The sequence below is a fragment of the Heloderma suspectum genome, chromosome 2, assembly GCF_057233095.1.
Source record: "Heloderma suspectum isolate Gila_16-S chromosome 2, 16-S_ref, whole genome shotgun sequence".
Classification (NCBI taxonomy): Eukaryota; Metazoa; Chordata; class Lepidosauria; order Squamata; family Helodermatidae; genus Heloderma; species Heloderma suspectum.
The window spans coordinates 220,243,417-220,261,394 of record NC_139459.1 but is presented as its reverse complement, the minus strand read 5'-3'; the positions used below and the strand labels follow the sequence as shown (position 1 = coordinate 220,261,394).

Here is a 17,978-nt window from a genome sequence, read left to right as displayed (position 1 = left end):
TCAAGACTGCATTGTGAAATCTCAGCGTTGCACAGCACCTCCAAGCCCCAGGACAAGTGCACTTTTCTCCTTTGGGTCTTTACTACAAAAGCAGTGAGGAACACGTTTGCACTCTATCCATTTCCTCAGTTGTTTTAAGCTTCACTTTGGTGAGGAGGGAATTCCAACTGTCAGATTCACTTTTGGCTAGAATCTTAACACCTTTCTTTCTGTGGTGTAAGATAATTTGAAGTCAAAAGGGCAAAGAGCCCTGTTAGAATAAAGGCAGGACGCCTTTGGCGGAGTATGTCATTACGTAACACAGACAGCTATTTACCAGGTGTTGTAGCATACTTGCATATAATCAGAATTATTTCATGTATTTATTTATATACACCCCACCTTTTAGCATAACTCCTTAAAAGGCATCTTAGAAAAGCAATAAAATCATATAATCAGTAAAAGCAATGAAATCACAACATAAAACACAGGGCTGCTGTTAAGAACCATGCCATATATTTACGTCATAAACCAGTAATCTAATGCTTCTGCCCAGGAGCAGCAAGGAGAAATCCATCAATCAGCTGCTTTTCTTTTTTCTGATCTGGAGTGGGTATTTGGGAAGACTCTTGCCACCATTTGGCAGGATGTTGTGGATGACAACCACAACATGGTTGTCATCCACCAAGCAGTTACATGCACACCACTGCAATCAGCCCACTTGGGTAAACAGTCCTCTATATTCACCCGTTATGAACCTTTAAAGGGCAGTAAAATAGTAATCAGACAACTGTGACTTTGGGAAAGGGCCACAGCTTGGGCAGAGCACCTGCTTTGCATGCAGAAGGTCCCAGATTCAATCCTCAGCATCTCCAGGCAGGGCTGAGAAAAGACTCCTGCTGAAACCCTGGAGAACTGAGTGAGCTAAATGGACCGATGGTCTGATTTGGCTTAAGGCAGCTTCGTGTGTCCCATATACCATGGCCGTAAGAGGCTGCTTGCCTGTCGCTCGCCCTGAGGAGATGCAGTTATTTTCACAAATCAACATGTACCCACATGGAGGCCAATGTCTACACGACTCCTGCAAGAGCTTTTGGAAAAAGCAGCAGAAGCAGCAGCAGCAGCAGCATCGTACCCACAAGTCCAGTGTAAAACTACTCTGAAGAGCATATTTCTGATGAAAACCAACACAGACACTAAAAAGCTAGTTTAAAGGTGATCTTATACAGCTCAATGTGTACATCAGCTTTACAAAGGAGAGGAGAGGCACATCAGTGAAGAGCCCAAGAGCAAGTTGTAACTACTTGTAACCTGAACCAATACTCTTTGAAAAGAAACCCATGTTTCACACATCACAACAGAAGGACATGCATAAATAATTTATTCCTGTTGTCATAGTCGGTTTTCTTGCCTGATTATTTGCTTCACAGCATCTGCAAACCAAATATGTTCAGCCATTTGTATGCACTGGTCCTCCATAGTCAATGCAACAACAGATCAATGTGTACTGCGGCAGGGGCTGTTTGGATCCACTAGACATGTCTGTCCTTGAAAAAGGCTACTTCATCCCAAGTCATTAATCCAAAACCAAGGATTCTTCCTGGTGTTCTTTGAATGGGAATATGACCCGGGGGGGGGGGGGCAGCAAAAGGAGGCTGGAAGCTAACTCAGATTTCACATTGCCCACACAGCTTCCTGGCTGGTGGAAGAGTCCTGCAGGCTGAGGATGGTGGGAGTTGTAGCCCAACACATCTGGAGGGCAGCTGGTTCAGGAAGGCTGGCCTAGTGCCAGTTAACACAACATTCTTCCCAGCTTGCTCCATTATACAGACATTGCATTGTGCTACTAGGTGTGGATTTGCTATTAGCAACAGGATTCAGCTGGCCAAAACAGCACAAGAATTCAGAGAGCAAAGACAGGTTTAACTGGAGAGTGGCTGCATAGTTGGCAGCTCCAACAGGGTATGTGATACAAAATGAATGAGAGGAAACTTACAATGTGTCCTGCAACCTGAGGCATGGTTAAAGGAGACGTTTGGTTTGATATAGATCTGATTCACACATCATGGTGGCAGTTCCTCAGTTGTTTAACCCAGGAATTGTGGTGATGAGTGGAGCATGTGGGCCCTTTCTGATTTCAATTAACAACCCAGAAACCCCATTCCTGGCCTGTTTCATGACAGCCAAACCTAGAAACTCTGGGCTGTGTATGAGTTAAACCACCCAGAGTAAACCCAACATTTGCCCATGGGTTAAACAACCCAGGAATTGCCACTGTGACATGGGAACCAGGTCAATGTGTGGCAGTGACTCCCTCCATATGCATACTGGAAATTCAACATGAGCTTACAAGAACATCGCCCCAGAACCTGTTTTAAGCCAGGGAGTAGCACAAAGAGCACATAACAGTGCTTCCAGAAGGCTTCCACCTCCCACACCCCTCAAATAGTTAGGATTGCAGCGAAGATACTCCAGATGAGAGAGCAGGACATCTAGACAAGTTCAAGCTCCTGCATCTCCCAATTAAGGGAAATAATATAAAACACTGATGGTCTCTAGGGAACAGTCACATCTACGGAACATGGTGGCAAGGGAGTCTGTGCTGCTTCTCAGAGCATGCAGAAGAGCCCATCCAAATCCTTTTGATGCATTTCAGTACCTGCCCTGCTGTTCCTGCCACGGCCAAGTAGCCACTGTATTTGCACAGGAAAATCTTCTGGATCCCAAGTCTGGGATCATCACTGTAAGGGTCAAAGGAGCCAACCTAGTAGGGCAGGGAGGGAGAAACAAAGACCACATGAACACCACGCAAGGCGTGCAGTCGCAAAGTGTAGCTTCTCTGCAGCTCTACATAGTAGGCAGCCAGCCTGTCTACTATATAGACTGTCTACTGTCTGCTTCAGGTGGTTTAAGACGAACTGAGGCCACTTCACCTTGCGCAGCGGAGGCCACTCATCCTCTCCCATCTGGTTCATATTGCCGTTGGGACCGGCGTCTGTGAGGAACACCTCCACCGTGCTCAGCTTATACAGGAGGTTCAGACAAACGCCAGAAGCATTCCAGAAGCGCACTGTGCCATCCTCGTGCCTGGCGGGAAAAGGATGAAAGGGGCAGGCAGGTCACACCAGCATCACTGCTTGCTTTCCAGGTAAGAAAACACGTTGAACGTTTACCTGCCACTTTAATCCAGTCAATCCCTATGCGTGAAAGCATGTAAGCCAACGCTTAATAAATGCAGGCGTTTTAAAAGGTACTTTGAATTTTCACTGGCTGTTCAAGAAGGCCAGTGGTTTGCGAAACTTTCTTCTTTCATGGCAGCCTGCAGAACCCATGCACGCTGGAGAGGATGCTGACATTTTCCTTTTGTATCACATCTCTTGGATGTTAGCCATTGTTTTAAACCAGAGGAAGGCAACTTGGTGTCCGTCAGACATTCTGGACTACGGTTCCTGGAATCCCTAACCATTGGCCATGTTGGTTGGGGCTTATGGGAGTTTTAGTCCAAAATCCTAGGAGGGCACCAAGGTGACTTCCTCTAGTTTACACTCCAAGCCACCTTAAGTACTGGGGTGCTATAATGACATTCATGCAGCTGCATTTGTGGCACGGCCAGACCACTCATTTGGTTGGATCAGGATTGATCCTTTCCCACTTCACAGCTGCTTGCAACACCCAAGCAACATTTCAGAAATTAGTTTGTATATACCACCTAGTTTAAGAAGTCTGATGAAAGGTCCCTTGCATTCAATCATCTCTCCACAGCATCTCACCATCAGGTTCTCAGAAACACCACATATCCCAGCTCCTATATGCTAATGCATCCTTTTAGCATGGCTGGCAGGATGCCTGGGCCTTTAAGTGGGAGATTCTTATCAGGAATCTGGACAGGAATACAAGTCTCACAAGACTATTAAGAATGTTTCGTTTGAAATTCCAGATGTTGTGTTGTAAAAAGAGTCAATTACCAACAGAGTTTCAAATACTAACTGGTCCATCTTCAAAATGGCCAGTTATTTTTACTCTCAGTTTTGTTTACTGTTGCACAAGCAATGACCCTCACCCTATGGCCAACCATCCCAGACTGACTGAGCATAGCTGGTAAGAGATTACAAAATCAGAGCCTCCACAGCAATAAACCCAAGGGAGGATTTGTGTGTTTATACCTACCCGGTGAGCAGCAAGTCCCGCTGGGGTGGATCTGGAGCTTTGCTGGTGCCTCCATTAATTGGCCATGGCTAGGAAAACAGAAATTTCAACAGGAATGCATTTACTGTACGTAAAGTTATAAGTATATATACAAAGAATGGGTGTGAGGGCAAGAGAGGAAGCAGGAAAGTATTAAAGATCAAATCAACACAGATTAGACTTTGGCTTAAGAATAGACATCAGTTCTTAAGTTTTCACTAGCCAATTTCTTCTTGCTAAGTTTAATATAAGGTTGGAAGGAATCCATTAACCTACATTTTCTCTATAAGCAGCAGCTGGTGCAGGAAGCTCAGAGTATTCACAAGCCCTAACTGTTTGAACATTCTGAAACTGGGCCTGTGTTTACTGTGAATTGGTCAGGCTGAAAAATGTTTTCCACTTCAGATGCCCTGAAGACTGACCTCCCAGTCTCTCTACCATGCACAAGAATAGACCCCCATTGGGTTGACTGCATCTAGATGTGCATGGAGAGTCATGCAGTTGCACAGGGAGAATCTATTGTCATCAGGGGATCTAGAAGTCCATATTAGCTTGAGGAACCTAGGATGCTGCCTTATACCAATGCAGATGGATTGGTCCATCTAGCTCAGTATTATTCCAAGGGGGGCAAGATTTTCCGGGTTGAGAGCAACACTCCTATGGGTGAAAGCAGTTGGGGACCACATACAAATGGCAGTAGGTGGGCCAAAATCAAAGAGTGGGCAGGCAAGGACACCTCTTCTCTCTCTTTCTCTCTCCTATATTGTGGTTTAGACCAGCTAGGGAAGCTCACATGAATCCCATGACAAAAGAATGCATGAGGGAGGTCATGAGGCTGCCCAGGCTAGTCCAGATGGGATGGGACAGGGCTCTACACTTGCACTGTCAGTGTAATGGTAAGGTGCTCATCACGGCAGTCCCCAGAGCCACAACCTCAAGGAGAGTCCCAAAATACAGGCAACTGTGTTGATCCATATCAAGAGACCACTTCTAGCAGTTCGCACCTCCACCAGGAGCAGGTCTTTGGTAAAGCCAATGGGTTGTAATAGCCCGTTCAAAATCAGGCCAAAATGCTTCGCGTTACAACAGGGATAGCTCACAATGTATTGTTGCTGGGAAAATCCATTTCTGCCCAAGCTACTTCAAGAACTGCAGGGAAGCTCAGAGGGGACAGGGAATTCTGAGGTGGGGGTAGCAGATGGCTCAGCATCCCTAAGAATGTTCCGCTGCTGCTGTGTCCTTGCAAGCGCTGGCTCCACTACACCACTGTGTAGTGACATGTGCACTTAGAGCTTTTTCATGCAAGGAGGGCCTCTGGTCCAACCAGGGTCCCTCAAATGGAGCAGCTCTATGTGCACACATCAGTACATGCACAGAGACCATTCCCATATGGTCTGAGCACACTGATGGCAGGGTAGCATTTCCGCCATGGGCACTGGGGAGGTGGCCACAGCACACATCAGTGGTGGGGGCTGGACCAGCCCACATGCCTGACCACCCCACGTATTCTTTCAGGGTTGGGTATGTGTGTGTGTCATGTGAAGATCCCCAATGACAGCGGCTCTCCAGGGTTTCAGACAGGGACCCTTTTCTGCCCTACCTGGAGATGCCAGAAATTGAACCTGGGACCATTTGAATACAAAGCATGTGCTCAACCACTGAGCTACAGCCCTTCCCTATATATTCCCAAATTAAAGTCAGATTTCTAAATTCCATAAGCAGCTATATTGCAAAGTTATTTGCATAACTGGGCAAGATTGATTGTAGTTATATGATTTAGTTCCTTTTTTCATAGAGTATTGGAAAAGAATAAGACAAGCAAAAGCTAAGGGACAGAGGTTGGAGTTAGAGGGAGCAGAGGTGGTGGTGGGGAGAAGGATTGGAAGTGTCTTAAGCTAGTCCCCCACCCTACCCCAGGCACCTCTTCCAAGACTACATTGTGTCCAAGATAAAGGATAACGCAGATAAAGCAATGCAGAAGTTCAGATTTTCCCCTTCCATGTTATCTGAGGGCTCGCAAGGAAAGCTCTTTTAACACTGCAGCAGAGTTATTTGCAGGAGTTCCTTTACTACAAAATATATTCTACTTTTTACAAAACATACTCCCCTTTCTTCCTACAGAGTCATAGATTCTGTACTGAGGGTGTAATTATATCCCAAATACTTAGGATAGAACTCAAGATCTTGATGTTTCTTGCTCCCACACTCTGTTAAAAGCAGAGATACCTTCTACCTCCAAAGTTTTACATTGCAGCTCAAAATCCAGTATTACATTTGGGGGGAAAAAACCCTCCCACATCATGTGTTCACTTCAAAGATATTCCTGCTCTACAAGTGCATGCAAGCTGTACCATTTTGGAGAACGGGGAGTTCTGTTTGCTCCCAGCACTGATGATCCTTTCCCACAGCTTTAGAGGGATGTTGGAGACATGATGGGAACACGTGATGGCCGAGCAGTGGAGAGATGCAAGGTATGGAGGCTGGATGGATGGCCAGCCTGGAGACATGAGGTCTATTACTACCAGCTCTTCTTCTGCTAACACCACCATTGCAGATGGGTCATCAAACTCTGCAGGAAAGGGAGTCAATGTAACAATTCTTTTATTGGGGCGGGGGAACACAAGGTGACGGGCAGAGAAGAAACATGAAGTACTTTCACCAATAAATGCAAACGTGACAAGTAGCAGGGTTTATCTAAGCCAGGGAGTCAAGCAGGAGGTCAGGATCCAATAGGTTAACTGTACATGTGGCATAAGCACTGCACCTGGGTGAAGAAGACAACAGTGTGGATAGATCCTGCACTTAGGGCAGCCTTCTCCAATCTGCTGCCCCTCTAGATGTGTTGGACTACAACTCCCATCATCCCCAGCCAGAACAGCTAATATTCACAAGCAGTATTTTCCCACCACTTGGCTAACTGTGCATACGGGCCAAAACAGACATGACTTTCAATCAGTATCTAGCAGCTATGTCTGTTTTCATTTTTACTCTAGAGTAGGCTCAGGGGAGTGTCCAATCTGGATCAGGACCCTAGCATGAGGAGTGGAGGCATTTCTTTATTAATAATCTATATCCCGCTTTTTTCCCTCTTGCAAGGAACCCAAGGCGGCTTACATAGTCTTCTTCCTCTCCATTTTATCCTCACAACAACCCTGTGAAGTAGGTTAGGTTGAAAGTCAGTGACTGGCCCACAGTCATCCAGTGAGCTTCATGGCTGAGAGGGGACTAGAACCTGGCTCTCCCGAGTCCCAGCCCAACACTCTAACCGCTTTGCCACACTAGCTTTTAAGATCCAGATCAGGCCCCATGCTTACTCTAGGGTAAGCATGAAAAAAGACAAAGCTACTAGATACGGATTTTTTTGGCCCTAAGAATGCTGCCTGGGATATTTTTGTTCTTTAAATAGAAAGGCAGGACACAGACTGGGCTCTGTGGAGCACTTGTGGGCACGGTTTTGTATAGCCAACTCCATACAGGGGTTGTCATGTCATGCGAAACTGATTAGTGTGGGATAAACAACCCTCACATGCTTTTAATGTTTTTGTTTGGTTATAATTTTAACTTATAAGCTGCCCTGGGAACCTGTCAAAGGGCAAGGTATAAATCCCTTAAAAAACACAAATCTCTGAAGCACAGTGCTTTAAATTTTACTTTGCCGTCTGATCAAAGTACCTGTGACAAAAAAATGATAACCACCCTGCACAGTTAACTACATGCCTTATCCAAGATTATCAGTGTAGCAAAAATGTCACATGAAATGACCCCAAGAAACTAGGAAATCTATTATTTGATGCAAATTAAACAGTTGAGGGGGTATTTCGCCTGCAGTTCTATGACAGACTGCACTGTGCATACTCAGCAATGACCCAGTTAGTTCTGTCACTGTTAGACCATTTCTAGGAACTTAGGCCAATCCAGCAAATTAAGTTGCTTAAAATGTAGCAGCGTTGCTGGTTCTGAGAACAACTGATCTGTTTGAGAACAAGAAGAACTTAATTACAACCTGGAAAATGCTTCTGTAGGAGCTCATCATAGCTTTCCTTTAGAAAAGCAAAATGCGTATCTGTTACAGCATCACGTTATCTGGAGTGTGCGATATTGTAACTGAACTCAGCGACAGGTGGTTCTTCCCACGCGTGCACACAAGTTGGAAAAGAAGTTCATAACGCTTGTTGAACCAATACACCATTATGCTTTTGTGTTCGAAAGCATCAATTCTTTGGCGCTCAGCCTTCCTTATAGTCCAGCTCTCACAGCCATACGTTGCTACTGGGAAAACCATAGCTTTGATTATACAAATCTTTGTCTGCAAGGTGACATCTCTGCTTCTTACTATGCTGTCTAGGTTTGCCATAGGTTTCCTCCCAAGGAGCAAGCGTCTTTTAGTTTCATGGCTACAGTCACCGTCTGCGGTGATCTTGGAGCCCAAGAAAATAAAATCTGTCACTGCTTCCATTTCTTCCCCTCCTATATGCCAGGACGTGATGGGGCCAGATGCCATGACCTTAGTTTTTTTAATGTTGAGTTTCAAACCAGCTTTTGCACTCTCCTCTTTCACCCTCAACAAGAGGCTTTTTAGATCCTCTTCACTTTCTGCCATTAGGGTGGTGTCGTCTATGTATCTGAGGTTGTTGATAATTCTCCCGGCAATCTTAATCCCGACCTGTGATTCTTCCAACCCGGCGTTTCTCATGATGTACTCTGCATCTAAGTTAAAGAAGCAGGGCGACAATATGCAGCCTTGTCGTACTCCTTTCCCAATTTTGAACCAATTGGTTGTTCCATGTCTGGTTCTTACTGTTGCTTCTTGTCTCTCATACAGGTTTCTCAGGAGACAATAAGGTGGTCTGGTACTCCCATCTCTTTAAGAATTTGCCACAGTTTGTTGTGATCCACACAATCAAAGGCTTTAGGGTAGTCAGTTAAGCAGAAATAGATGTTTTTCTGGAATTCTCTTGCTTTCTCCATGATCCAACGAATGTTGGCAATTTGATCTCTAGTTCCTCTGCCTCTTCGAAACCCAGCTTGTACTTCCGGTAGTTCTCGGTTCACATACTGCTGGAGCCTAGCTTGTAGGATTTTGAGCATAACCTTGCTGGCATGGAAATCAACCCTGACTGCTCATTGGAAGGACAGATACTGAAGCTGAAGCTCAAATATTTTGGCCACCTAATGCGAAGAGAAAATTAACTGGAAAAGACGCTGATGCTGGGAAAGATTGAAGGCAAAAGGAGAAGGGGATGGCAGAGGATGAGATGGCTGGATAGCATCACCGATGCAATGAATATGGACTTGAGCACGCTCCGGGAGAGAGCGGAGGACAGGAAGGCCTGGCGTGCTATGGCCCATGGCGTCACGAAGAGTCGGACACAACTGAACAACAACAACAACATGGATACAGGCAGTTCAGCAAGCAACCGTCTGCATCAAATTATTGCATACTGTTCCTACATTGGTGCCAATGGGGATGTTTTTCTTTTTCTTTTAACCCCTTCAGATGCAGGGGTGAATTTCAGAAAGCAAGCAACAGGGGGTGGGGGGAGAGATCTAAACTGCTCTTCCTTGCATGTTGTGGTCCTGATCCAGATCAGGGCTCTGCACACTTACTTTATAATGAGGAAAGAGCTGCATGCAATGTATTTACTGTAACGTGCAGTTACATTAAAAATAATGCAACCCTTCCTCTGGAGTAAACATGCATAGATCTGAGCTGTAGTCCCTCTTTGATCACACAGTCTTTGCAAAGTGAGTGTCATGTTCTCTACAAGCAAAGATTCTACACAGCAGGGGTGGGAGAAATGTAGTTTTCACCTTTACGCTTATATCCAGGGCCAGCCATCCCAGAAGGCAAGGTGAATCCCCCACCTGAGCTGGCAGAGTGGCAAATTCACTCCCTCCCTGCTGTCACTGCATTCCTTGAGAAGGAGAGCACAGTCGGCTCCACCCGCCCAACAGCACTACCATGGTTGCTCTAGAGAGCCCCACTCTCCCACTGTGGCAAATGTCTGCCCCCCTCTGCTTGCTGAGGATCTTCTCACTATAGGTGACTGTGGTACAGGCTGTCTCCTGGGCCGCCCCTCCCACAATGCCTGGCTTAGAGGAAGGACGCCCTCAGAGCCAGGGATTTGGGTTTGGCTGGCTCTCTGAAGAGCAGCACCAGCCACTTTTTCTTCGGAGAGCCTGTGCACCCCCTGGCTCGCTCTGAGATGATCTTCAGAGTGAGCCAGAGAGTTGGTGATGGCAGGCAGGTGTGCAATGCAGTGGCAACAGGGTGGGGGGTAGGGCATACGCTGAGGGCAGCAGTGGCAATGGGGTGTGGCAGCAGTGCACTTCTGCTCTCCCACCTGAGGCTGCAGGTGCCAACACCGATTATATCCCACCCTATGCTGAAGGCAATGTATTTACAACACCTCCATCATCGGCAAAACCTCAAGCACCAAGTGCTTTGTAGTCTTTGCTGAACACTGTTAATCACGGCTGCTTTTATTAAAAAATTACCAAGTGGGAATATTGAGTGGTCTTTCAGGGCCACTTCTAACAGTACATTTTGTACTAAGACACAGATACCGGAGTTCAACACACACATCAATTATGGATGAGGCACACGTGCAAAAAACAACTACTTCTCCCTTTACACCCCTTTGAAGTAATAAGTGGGAAAGATGGATGGCCTGCTCCCGAGGAATTTAGAAGAGGGCCAGGGGCGGGGGGAATGGAGCAGCAATATATAACTGACACAATACAAGGATTTTTTGTATTCGATCCCCAATTACATGACATATTTTAAGCAGCAACCGCAGCGCATGGACATTTAATAAATGGGAGACTAGCTTCCCAGCACCGGAAGTGGAATTACATAAGCGTTACTCATTAACTGAAGTGGATTTGGTACACAGTGACTGACCCTCTCTCACACTCTGCTGAACCAACCAAGGGGCAAGTGAGGTGAGCCGAGGCAGATTCCCATTAGGCTCAGTCAGTCAGTCATAGGGAAGCTTGCCTGCCACAGAAACCTCAGATGACTACTGAACAACTTCCTGGACAAAGCGTGCGGCAGCGACAGCTTCCTCCTTCAGTTCCTGTATGCATTGTCATATGGATGGCCAGTGCTAGCAGCTGATCAATGAAGACAAATTGCGAGGGCTCCGAACTTTCAGAGGAGCTCCACTTGCACCGCCCCTCCTGGCAACACTCGTACAGATCCCCATGCTCGCACCGCCCCCGTGCCCAGGAATGCAGCGCGGAGTTCACTGCTCCTTCTGTCTGGTAGCAGTTGAAGACAAAACAGGGAGGGAGAAGGAATGAGATAAAGAAAGGCTCAGGGCTTTATATGAAGCAGGCTTGTGGGAACTAAAAATAAAGCATACCAGTCTGCAAATATTTAAGCCGCCTTGCATTCTGGCCCTTTCACCTTTAAGTCTGTTTTATCAGTACACAAGAGCTAACACTCACAATATGAGGAGGACAAGGCGGATTTCCTTCTCACTAACAGCCATTTGCTTATAAAACTAGATGTTCCAGGCAGGAGTTAGGAACAGGGGAAGCTGCCTTATACTGAGACAGACCACTGGTCCATCTGAGCCTGTACTGTCAACACTGAATGGCAGCAGCTCTCCAGGGTTTCAGGCAGAGGTTTTTCCAGCCCTACCTGGAGACACTGGGTATTGAACTTTGAGTTAAGGTTACAGGAAGCGTCACTGATGCAAGTTATGAAGAGGCTCCAGCACTCTGAAACTTTCCTTTGAGGCAGGACTTTGTTTCCAAGTGCTATCCAGTTATTGCTGCTATCCAGCTTCTCTGTATTCCTATGAGAAAGTATGATACTTTTAGCCCCCAAAACTGGATCCCATGAATGCAAGATTGTGTGCCACTGACTAAGTTTACAAACATATCCCAACACACAAACACAAGTATTCCACAATGATCACCTGAAACCAGGAATTAATAATCTACGCATTTGGCATTTCAACTATTAGCAACGTCCAGAATCTGTACCCCCCACCCCCCCAAGTCAATCCCAATTCCGGAGAAATTAAAGCCTCCTACCATACCTGCAAACGGATCAGCATTGGCAATGACAAAGAAGTCTATCACCCGTGATGTGAAGTCAAAGGCAGTTTGCCGATTGCCATAAACAACCGAAATGCTATGCCGGTCACCGTAGCTGGCCCGTGGCATCCCTCCTTGAAATATAATATAAGGCAGCCTTAAAGAAAAAGCCAAATGTAAGATTCAGGGAGCAATCCTAAACTGCTGCTGAGGGGCTCTGGGGGATGCAGAAGACGTCCCTCTCTCTGGGCAGCGGCCTCCCTGGGGCAGTAGCAGAAAGATCCGCCCCTGTGGCTGACTGGCCCATTGTGTTCCGCAGGCAGTGGCAGCCAGAATGGGGTGTCTGGGGGAGGCTGTGGATCTGCAGGATCCAAGGCCTCTTGTTCCCCTGACACACCCCACAAACAGTATGCCACCCCTGGAGCTAGCATAGTTAATTCCCTCCCATTGGTTGCAATGGGAGAGAAAAGTTTTGAAAAACACCCATTCAAAAACCGGCACCCCCAACACACACACACACACACACACACTTCCGACCTTGCCACTGTGAGCTGGCAGGCCTTCAAAAACGATGGATGCTGTGTTGCATATCTCTTCCCACACCCCAAGGTAAGTAGGACTCCTCCGCCCAGTACCTTCTTTCAGTGTAAAGCATCTCATTGCTTGAAGCGTGACAAAGCATTCTGGACACAGAATGTTTTCCAAAGAGAGAATAAAACAGCCTAATGGCAGAACACAATTTCTGAATATTTAGAATTAAATCTCTAGAAGTCTATAGCCAAGGATGAGCCCTAAATGGCCAAGGGCCAGGATCTCTAGGACAACCTCCTCAATCACAAATTAACTTGTGCATCAGTTATCATAATTAAGGGTCCTTCGCCAGGCGCCCCTTGCCACTTTCCATCAGAGAGAGGGCCTTCTTTGCGGTGGCATCCAAACTGTGGAATTCTCACTTGAAGCATGATCACTTGGCACCATCTATATTATCTTTTACGTGCCTGGGGAAGTCGATTCTCTTCTCTCATGCTTTTAACAGTTTTAAGATCCTTTTATTGTGTTTTTAGCTGCTGTTTGTTGCATTTGGTGCTTTAACTGTATTTTTAAAGTGATACCTCTTTATGAGGTTCTGATATGGAATTAACTGTATTGTTTTTAGGATGATTTGTTCATAAGCCACCTTAGGAGGGAGTTTGTGATGAAATGCAGGATATAAATCCTGTAAACAAAAAGGTGATAGCAACATTTCTAAAATGATCAAAAGAAAGAAGGCAATTTCTACCACCCCACATTCTCCATTTTGTTAAGCAGTCTCATGAAGTTTAGATTATAAACAGACAAGGGACTTTTGGTGACATTTCAGCTGGCTGCAGATTTCTAGCAAGCAGAAGCTCTTGTTACTACAAGGTCACCCAAGAATCTTAGGAGAATAGGCAGCATTGTATTATCTGCCAAAGTACCTACCCATTCTTTGTTGTTTGCCAGTAAACCTTGGAGATGGCCTTGCAAGGAAAAGGACCTAGAAGGGCAAATTTATGGAGAAGATACCAGATTTTAAACAGATGCTTATTTTAGTGGAAAATTCACACAACGTTTTGGTGTTAGCAATAAACCTGCACAGCGAGATTAAACACCTCTAATTTCCCCATATGCGGGAGGAAGTATTCATTATTAAACTTGCATTTTCAGATGGCTTCAAAACACTAACTATGCAGACATTGCAATTAGAAGATACTGCAGCTTGAAACGCTGGAAAATCACAATCTCTTTAGCAAGACTTTACTCATTAAATGGCACCACTTGATGCCATCCTTCCAGGGTATGGCTCTTATTGAGAGTATCCAGACTCTAAATGCGGCCTTCCCCAGCCTGGTGCCCTTCAGCTGTTCTGGACTACATCTCCAACCACCCCCAGTCACCGTGACCAATGGTCAGGGATTATGGAAGCTGCTGTCCAAAACATCTGGAGAGCACCAGGTTGGTGAAGGCTGACCTACACAGTATATTGCAACCTTCCTCAACCTGGTACCCTCCAGATGTGTTGGACTACAACTCCCAGAATTCCCCAGCCAGGGATTCTAGGAGTTATAGTCCAACACTTCTAGAAGGCTGGCATATTGCCATATATTGTGGCCTGCTGGACGCTTCACAATGGGGCAGGCACATCAGATGTTTGAGCCCCTAGTGGGACTCCATATATAGCTAGTGGGCTGAGTTCTGCTTGGTGGGTCCACAAGCAGCACCAACGTGCTCTGAGTACATGTCCAACCAAGTACAATACCAAAGGCATATATTTCCAGTTGCCCACATACTGACCATAAGGCACTTTGCTTTCCAGTGGCTCAGGCTGCCTATCATCACTGGAAACTGGCCACTGGGCATAACTCCCGTCATAATGGCAGCTGATGATTTGATGGCCGTCCCTCTGCTGGAAGAGGTTTTCCAGTTGCTAGGGAGAAACAGCAACAAAGTTCAAGATAACCATAGAATTGTTTTGGCTTATTCAGAAGAAATGCCACATCAAGAACTGTTAGAACATATTGTTGGTTTTATTTTTAAATGCACCATCTTATTTCTCCAACCTCTTTTATCTGAAATCCTTAATACTGTATCTTGAATTGGAAACCTGGAGTTGATTAAGTGCTTACTTGGGTGCTCTCACCCACAGCTGACTGCTCTGTCTAGGCTACTGAATTAACAGAAGGAGAGCTGACTCAGGTCTGTCTCTTCCCCTTAAGATAACTGTAAGTTTGAACTGTCCACATTGTAAGGGGAAAATTTAAGGATAATAAATCTAATTAAGCTGCCAGTAATGGAGCAAGAGCAAATTTTGGTTCAGAAGGCAACCTTTTTAGCTAGGCCTCCTTAATGTGTCTAATATGACCATTGCCTTAAAAAGCTTTTTTGCATTTGCAGCCCCCCTCAATGTTTTACAGTGGAAGTATTAAAAATGTGGATAGCGGTAATGCTACTCATTTGTAGATCGGTTGCAGAGGCTCCTTCCAGCCTGTTCTCACTGGGACAAAGGTGGGGAGAATTTGCATCTGTCTGGGCTCTGGCCCACAAAAACTTATGCCATAATAAATGTGTTAGTCTACAAAGCAGACTAATGGGGAATGTGTAACCTTTCAGATGTTGTTGGAGTACACCTCCCACCATCCCTGAACACTGGTCATGCTCATAGAGACTGATGGGAGTTGTAATAGCCACTGTTCCCTACCACTGGTCTTCCTGGCCCTGATCCAGAACTTTGGGAGTGTATTAGTACCTGATTGCCAAGGAAATGATGCGTTGCTTTGTTATTTATCAAGTCCCAGAGGACAATGAGGCCCCTGCTGTATCCAATCAAGATGTGATTGGGGTTCCGGGGATGTTCCCGTAAGGCTTCTACCAATTCGAGTGACCTCCTGTTTCGATAATCCTCTGGCAACCTGTAAGGAAATGCAAAAAACAAAAACAAAAAACAAAGCAACTCAGGGCTACATAACATTATTATGAGAGCCCAAGAATCAACTGAAATATGGAAGGATGGGAGGGGAACAATTGGAAAAATTCTGCAAGGCAATGGTCCTCCTTTGCATTATCACGAGGTCAGGCACCAATTCAGGCATCCTGGAGAGTGTTCTGGCCCCAACCTTCTCCTGCAAGCACCGCTGCCTCCAACCCAAGAGCCAACCATGCCGCCTCCAATACCACCACTTCTTATTTCCCACTATGGTCCTGGTGGCAATCTGGAATGGCACCCCCCCCCCCCCGCCACCCTTATGGCAAGTATTCCACAGGAGTTTCCTATACCTCCAGCCAATGCACTGCTTCCACATACTGAGTCAATTACAACATTAAATAATCCAATTGACTTTTTATTTTAAGGAAAGTGACAACTTAACCTATATCAACACCATCGCTATGTTATTATGAGGTATAAAAAAGTAGACACAGCAAGGACCACCAACAGGAGCCAAATGGGATTTAGAAGTCTAATTTAGAACTAAAAATGGCTATTGTTAAGCAACTGGAGGCCCTTGCTGATCTACTGCAGATCCTTGCAAGATTTACCAGTAGATCGCAATCCACCATTTGCCCACCCCTACTTTAATTTACACACACAGCACACAATCGGAGAATCCTTGCCAGCTAGAGTAACTCCAGGGTCTGTGTTTACCGTTGCAGCACAACCTCTGGACCGATGGTCCGATCTTCTAGCACTCTGAAGGATGGAAGCTCCACAACAAAGACATTACCACTCTCAGTGCCAAGGTACAGAAGGTCCTGTGAGGAATGTGCGAGTATGGCTGTTACTTGGGTGGCACTTGGAGGGGAACTGTAGGTAGAGGTGGAGAAAGATCCCAATAGGTTACAACTGAGAAAGATCACTTCCTCATCAAACTTCACATACCACTATATGAAAGAGAAACGTGATCCAAGATCCATTTGCAAGTGCTTCAGAAAACATTACTGAAGACCAGAAATCGAAGTATCTGTTCTCATTCCAAAAATCTCAAGGGGAGAAAAAAAGTGTGATCTAAAGAAGTCTAATAGGAGTAGAAACTTGCTGTTAACTCAAGCCCACAAGTCTACAGGAAGAAGCAAATACTCTGTCCAAATAGATATAGTCCTATTGAAATGAATGGAGTATTTTAAGCATGGTTTAAAAACAAAATGTACAGATTGAGTAGTAAACAATATATGGGGTGGACACTCACATTAAGTTGATCAGCAAATCAGATTTAGCAACCAAACCTCTCTAGAGATCCCAGCGGCTGCACTTGTTCACCAAGATTGGGGTGCACGAATCCCTTGCAACCCCATTCAAATCACTTACAAGATTACTACTCCAATAGGAATAACTTAGGCTCGGTCCAGACACAACAGTCCCAAGGGAGCGTCAGGCAAACTCCTCCATCCCTTCCATACTCCGATTCCCTCTCTGTCTTGTCTGAGCCAAACCACAGTTTATCTGGTTCAGGTGCAACAGCAAAGTACGGTTTGCTCAAACAAGGCAAAGAAGACGGTACACAAGGAAGGATGGAGGGAGAAGGTGGAGGGCATGCATGAGCCTAGGGCACATTACTAACCCTCCAAACCAACCTCCCCCAACTGGGTGCCCTCCAGATATGTTGGACTGCAACTCCCAGAATACCCCAGCCAGCAGAGCTTAGTGTTTAAAAAACCATGTCAGACACAGGCAGACCCTCTTCCCCAATTGAAAGACAAAGAACAGGCTATTCAAAGGGCACAGAACTAGACCAAAAAGCTTGCATTAGCTTGAAAGATAAACAACATTGAATGAAGCCGTCCCAGCCTAACTGCATTTCTTAGCCTGCTTCTGGTGGTGGAGAAAGTATTCCAGTTACCCAGGGGGTCCTCGGAGCGTGAAATGTCTTTCCTCCTGCAGCTCAGATGCACCGCTGTGGGACTGATTCAGGGTCCATAAGTGCAGACTGTTGTCATCCAGCAGCGTCACTAAGCGGCACTGAAAATTACCCCCAAAGAAGGAAAAAAGCAAGCAATCTTTAGAGTGGCATGAAGTGCAGCAGCACTTCAAGAGCCATATTATTCAGCCATTGTTTTCATTATGCCACAATAATCAGGACTAGTCTAAAATGACATTCTAAATAGGATGAGATAAAATTATGCAGAAACAAAACTGAAATGGGACCTCCAGATTACAGTAGAGGGTTAAACGTTTTGATGTTAAAAGGCTACCCCAAAAGAATGCTGTTAGAAAGATTACCTACCAGTCCTATTAATGTGAAGCTCAGATAATC

General features: G+C 45.6%; 1 protein-coding gene across 6 annotated transcripts in view; it reads right to left on the bottom strand.

The window, feature by feature from the left end:
* The window catches only part of LLGL2 (LLGL scribble cell polarity complex component 2), a 72,007-nt gene that overhangs the window by 21,906 nt on the left and 32,123 nt on the right, over nt 1-17,978 (bottom strand). For all 6 annotated transcript variants that reach the window (XM_084838078.1, XM_084838081.1, XM_084838077.1 and 3 more), the window contains exons 5-14: nt 17,565-17,683; nt 16,373-16,531; nt 15,479-15,641; nt 14,527-14,659; nt 13,675-13,729; nt 12,216-12,370; nt 6,516-6,733; nt 4,147-4,214; nt 2,913-3,066; nt 2,639-2,743 (exon numbers count right to left, since the gene is read on the bottom strand). In XM_084838078.1, coding sequence (XP_084694204.1) covers nt 2,639-2,743; nt 2,913-3,066; nt 4,147-4,214; nt 6,516-6,733; nt 12,216-12,370; nt 13,675-13,729; nt 14,527-14,659; nt 15,479-15,641; nt 16,373-16,531; nt 17,565-17,683 — 1,329 coding nt within the window. The remainder of the gene's footprint in view (nt 1-2,638; nt 2,744-2,912; nt 3,067-4,146; nt 4,215-6,515; nt 6,734-12,215; nt 12,371-13,674; nt 13,730-14,526; nt 14,660-15,478; nt 15,642-16,372; nt 16,532-17,564; nt 17,684-17,978) is intronic.